The following is a 6,000-nucleotide window of genomic DNA, read 5'->3' as shown; positions in this document are numbered from 1 at the left end:
CACAAGCGTGGTAAAGACTGTTGATGCACCTTTTACAGATAAAGGAACTGAGGCTAATTGAAAATGCTGCAAAATCAGGCCAGGCACGGTGGCCCACACCTGTAATTCCAGCACTTTGGGAGGCCGAGGTAGGCAGATTACCTGAGGTCAGGAGTTCAAGACCAGCCCGACTAACAACGTGGGGAAACCCTGTCTCTACTAAAAAAAATTACAAAAACTAGCCGGACATGGTGGTACATGGCTATAATCCCAGCTACTTGGGAGGCTGAGGCAGGAGAATTGCTTGAACCCAGGAGGTAGAAGTTGCAGAGAGCCGAGATCACGCCATTGCACTCCAGCTGGGCAACAGAGCAAGACTCAGTCTCAAATAAATAAATAAACAAATAAATAAATAAATGCTGCAAAACCAATATCATTGCTGTCTATATTAATGAGTTAAAAGTCATTTGGTTTTTTCTCTATTCCAAGAGAGTTGGGGAATAATTAAATATAGAGCTGTTTGAATGGCTTTTAAATCCAAGAAGTCTTAATTCCCAAAACCTATGTGACACCCTGGATGAATCTTGAGGTCTACAAAACCTTTCAGAATTAGTTTGGTCATTATAATCTGCTTGAACCCAAGGGAATGTTAGGATTAATTGAGCTCTAATTACTAGTAGTTGAAGATTTGTGACGAAGGTATAGAATTGTAGTAGATCTTCAAATATTGCTCCAAATAGACATATTTTTTCTGAAGTGGAACACTTTTCATGTTGGTTATTGGGATATGTTGTTCAGTGTATAAAATTTAAAGTTCTGTTATAGAAGAAAACATTGTTGAGTGGAAGAGCTTGTAACAGTCTAACTCTGTTATCCATATCCAAGGGAAATATGGTTACTTGGATTATGAAACTATGGCCCAGCCATCTTCACCCTAGTGGCCTCTTATCAAATTGTGGATATCAGATTTAGGAGCAACTAAAGATGTGCTACCTACCTCAGAAACAATTACATTCATCCACTGATTCATTCAGCAGTTTATTACCTGTCTGCTGTGGACCAGACCCTGTGCTAGGAATAAATACAAAGAGAAGACAGGTTCCTACCGTTTGTGGGTCTCCCAGACTGGCAAAGAAAAGCCTTTTGAAGGGCACTAAAGGAGGTCGGGCACGGTGGCTCACGGCTGTAATCCCAGCACTTTGGGAGGCCAAGGCGAGTGGATCACCTGAGGTCAGGAGTTCAAGACCAGCCTGGCCAACATATGAAACCCCATCTCTACTAATAATACAAAAATAAGCCAGGTGTGGTGGCACGTGCCTATAACCCCAGCTACTCAGGAGGCTGAGACAGGAGAATTGCTGGAACTTGGGAGGTGGAGGTTGCAGTGAGCCAAGATTACATCACTGCACTCCAGCCTGGGCTATAGAGCAAGATGCTATCTCAAAGGGGGGAAAAAAAAGCACTAAAGGAAGGTACCAGATATTTATTGGGGCATTTATATAGGTTAGTCCCTATTTCATATCTGAGGCCCAGAAAATTTAAAGTAACGTGCCCAAGTTCACACAGTATGAGAGAGCTAGAAATGATACCCCCATACATGTGTCTCATCATGCTCTTTCCACTACACCAGTGATACACTGCGTGATCCCCACAGCCATGTGCTATGATGTGGGTGGCCTGTGACGGTGCTGCCTGTCATGACTGCCTCCATGCACTGGAAGCAGCTGTCATATGGCTGCTGGAACCCCCACGTTCCTTCTTTCAGGACACTGTAGACTGGGGAAGAGAAGCCAGGAGTGCTAGCCTCAAGAGGATCTGCTGCGTCATTGTCAAGCCACCTGAAAGCCGCTCTCAGGCATACATGGGTGGGACTGAGGAATGTCCCCTCTCAGCTTCAGGAAAAGAGTGTTCTTCTAGCCAGTGAACCAACCAGCGTCACTGGGAGACACTTCGATAGCTCCCCGAGGATATACTGGGCAGCAGACCGCCCTGGAATAGTGGAGCTGTCGCCAGAAGGGTTGCCCAGGGAACTGGGAGTTTAGGACAGCTGGGAGAAGAGGGAAATCGTCTTCACCCAGAGCATCGACAGGAAAGAGGAGCCACCAGATTAAGCAGGACACTGTGCAAAATGAGCATGAAGGTAGGAGAAATATACTCAGGAAGCAGGTACAGCCATGGGGCAGCGCTGATGCCAAGAGATGGGCAATATGGGGACAGGCCAAGGTTGGTGACTCAACAGTGATTAAGAATTGGGACCTTGGGGGCTGAAGAAAGTAGGATTCAACCAACAATTGTTGAGAAAAGACATCTATAATTGCTTCTTCTCAAAGTCCAAGATGCTGTGAAAGTTGAACATTTTTAGTGGCAAAACCAGTCCCGAATTGACATAAGGCTGTCTGTAATCTTCATTCCTCTCTCTTAATGTGACTATTCATACTGTTTTGCTACAGAAATATGCATATATCTGGTTATGGATGATGCGGGTGGTATTATATAGTAGTGAAGATAAGAATAGAATTACATGTATGAAACTCCAAAGCCTGAATTTCTAAACACATCTATTCTCAAGGGTTTCTGGCAGGGGACTCTGTGTCATGCACTCACTTCCTCATTATCTCATTTAATCCCCACAAGAATCTTGAGAGGAAGGTATTATTTCCCTCATTTTGTAGATGAAAAAAGTAAGATAGGGAGGCATTTATTTGACCCAGGTCCCACAATCAGTGGAAAGTAACAGAGCGAGGCTTGAACCCAGTTTCTGTGCCTGAGCCGTGCATTCCACTGATGGGGACGGTAGAGCAGCAAGTAATGGCTTCAGGGGAGGGGACTCAGGGACATCGCTAAGCTTCTCCTGATAAGAACAGGATAGCTTGTGATCCTCCTTTTACATTCTCCTGCCCCTGCCTGTGACATCTCCCACAGTTGTTTTGGGTTTTATTTAAAAAGAAACAACTGCTGGACTAGAGCCTCCTGTCAGCATGGAGTTCTAGCAATGCTGAGTTAGAGTGAAATCGAATATTTTTTTAAAATCTAGTGTCTTTCAGATACATGAGAAGACCCCTAAGACCATAGTTTTAAAACTTTAAGCAGTCTCCAATTCCATTGCAAACTTGATGAGCACGAAGAACCCTCTCCATGGGATATTACACAGACACCTCCACCCACGAATCCCAGATTAAAAATCTCTGTTCTCTGCTTTTATGGGATCAGTAAATTTTCCATGACAAAATTAATAGCAAAAAAAAAATTCAACTGGAAAGAGTCAAGATTATTTCAATTAATATGTCAATGATTCTGTGGAGATGTAATTGCTGTAGAAACCTGGAATATTCCCTAGCCAAAGGGTGTGTGTGCATGTGTGTGTGTGTGTGAGCGTGTGTCTGTGTGTGTCTGTGTCTGTGTGTGTGTGTGTGCGTGTCTGTGTCTGTGTGTGTGTGTTTAATGTGTTGAGAAAAGCAGGGGGCAGGGAGGTTCAGGTGAATATTCTCATTTCTCAAGAAAATTACCCATACCGGTATTATTAAATCCTTACAGTTCTTTTGACCTTTCTGCTCTTATAGACAACCAACAGGTCAGTCCTGAAAGCAGGCACTAGATTAGAGGTCGTTTTCAGTTCAGGATCTTGTCATTACCTCTGGTCTGTATGTGCTTGGAGACTTCGGATCTCCTAGGCCGGTTCCTTTTCATCATCTGCAGTACTAACTTACAAACCACTGTCAGGGCCCCACTGTAAAAAATCTCTAGCTGGCATCTTAACTGTCTAGTTTATTTTCCCCTTGCTCTTTTGATTTACTAGGGTTCTAAGCCATTATTTTCTAAAACTAAATGTTTCCTAGTCTTTTATATCTCTGCTTGATAGTTATGATAACCTGCTCCCAAGACTATAAAACTAGAAATGATGAATAGAAGAAGCGTGTTCACCATTAGCCAACACAGAAAACAGCTTATTCTCAGAAATTCAAAAAGTTGATAATGGCAGATTGGGGTTTTTACGTGATTACCTTTATGACAGTTCTGTCACTCCACACCAAGTGCAATATATTCAGGATGGCTTTTTTCTGACAGGAGTATCCATCGCTCATGACACTGGACTGAGGTCTAATTCTGATTTGTGCGTTTGGTAATTGATAGAAACCGATGGTGCGTGCATGTTGACGTGAAGTTAAAAAACTAGGCATGTTCGTACAGAATGCTTGTATGCCCCTCATTTCGCACATGTTAATAATATAAGATTAAATGATAAATGCAGTTGAGTGAAAATGGTTAGGTTCTTGAACTCTGTAGTTAATTTAACCTGGATTTGGATATTGAACCACTTTTCTGCTATATAACTATAGGTAAGTTACTCTATATCTCTATACTTCATTCTCTGTCATTAAAATTAGTATTACCCCATAGAGGAGTTTTAAGGATTAATTGAGATAATACAGATAAAGCACTTAGGACAGTGTCTAGTTCAGTATGTGTTTGCTATCATCAATATTACCTCTCAGAATAATAATGATTTCCCAGCTCTATTCTCCCACCAGATTCCTCTCCAGCATTGTTTGGGCCTAAATACAACTGAGCCCCAAAATGTGCCAAGCGGTATATTTGGTATTTCTCCCAGCTGTGATAGATTAGAGAATTCATGCATGGATGAGGGAGCGGGGAGGCAATTCTCATGTTGCCATAGTGCTTTGCATGACGTGACATTTCATGCCTTTATTACAAATAGCTTTTTTATATTGTATAGCAGTCTGTAGGGGCTCAATGTGTTTCTGCTGAACTGAGCTGAAACAGAAGACAAAGAAAATGACCGTTCCCCTTGCACCTGCTTGCACTCTGGGGCTATCCCTGCCCTGGCCCTGTAGTCATCACTGGTAGATGGTTGTAGAAGAGCTCTTCCAGAACAAAACATTCTGAGGAGTCTGGCGGGCTCGTTCCTATCACCCCAGTGCCCAGGAGCCCGGAGATGCCTGGTTCCTCTGGAATCATCATGGGAATTCTGCCATGCTGTCACTTGGCCCTGCAGAGAGTTGGACAGAAGACTGTGAGGGGTTCTGCCAGCACCTGGACAGGCTCCCTGTGAGAAGGGCCACTCATCTTGCTTTATGTTTTTGTCAGCTTTAAATTGCTTTCGGCCTAAAACCACCTGTCTTATTCCAGTTGAAATTCAATAAGCATCTGGAAAAAAAACAACCCAATTAGGAAACCAGTAGGAAACCCAGTCAATACCTTTCTTAGTTTGGCCAAAGTGTGCATATCCTAGTTTCTTGGGAAACTTATAAAATTTCAAAATCTATGTCCCACTGAGGCAGTCATTCTAGAAAAGGAAAGGTTGAAGAGACCTAATATGTTTAAATCCTGCTAAATAAGTCTTCCACAACTTGGCTCAGCAAAAGCTAACGCTCTGGGCTTCTTCTGTTTGGGCTGGGTGCTCTGGAGGGAAAAAGGTTGTCCTCATGAGGACAGATGCAGACATTTTGCCAGACTGCTAATGAGGGAACTTGGAATATTTAAACCTTTAAAAATGAGATTCTCAGTAATAAACAGCCTTGTACGAGGTATCATAGAAAGCAACATCATAATGACGATTTTATTTCTGATGATAAATTGTGGTGTCGTTTCATTGCATCCCCAGACCTCAGGTTCAACTATAAAATCAGTTAGAGTCAACTTGCTGTGCTTGCTGGAACTTTTCCACGGCACTAAAATTTTGCAGTGGTGTATAGTGGGCAGAGCTGGCAGAAATATCTACTTTTTTATTTATTTTATTTTATTTATTTATTTATTTATTTTTGAGACAGAGCCTTGCTCTGTCGCCCAGGCTGGAGTGCAGTGGTGCAATCTTGGCTCACTGCAACCTCCACCTCCTGGGTTCAAGTGATTATCCTGCCTCAGCCTCCTGAGTAGCCGGGATTACAGGCACCCATCACACCCAGCTAATTTTTGTATTTTTAGTAGAGACGAGGTTTCACCATGTTGGCCAGGCTTGTCTTGAACTCCTGACCTCAAGTGATCCGCCCGCCTCGGCCTCCC

The 6,000-nt window shown here is 43.0% G+C and overlaps 1 protein-coding gene across 1 annotated transcript in view; it reads left to right on the top strand.

Annotated features, from left to right (window-relative positions):
• Positions 1-1,410: 1,410 nt before the first annotated feature.
• The window catches only part of SASH1 (SAM and SH3 domain containing 1), a 347,031-nt gene continuing 342,441 nt past the window's right edge, over positions 1,411-6,000 (top strand). The window contains exon 1 of the mRNA XM_031667726.1: positions 1,411-2,119. Within this exon, the coding sequence (XP_031523586.1) occupies positions 2,108-2,119 (12 nt within the window). The 5' untranslated portion in view covers positions 1,411-2,107. The remainder of the gene's footprint in view (positions 2,120-6,000) is intronic.

This window comes from Papio anubis, chromosome 6, assembly GCF_008728515.1.
Source record: "Papio anubis isolate 15944 chromosome 6, Panubis1.0, whole genome shotgun sequence".
NCBI lineage: Eukaryota > Metazoa > Chordata > Mammalia > Primates > Cercopithecidae > Papio > Papio anubis.
The sequence above is the reverse complement of the archived record's forward strand: the minus strand, read 5'-3'. Positions and strand labels throughout refer to the sequence as shown.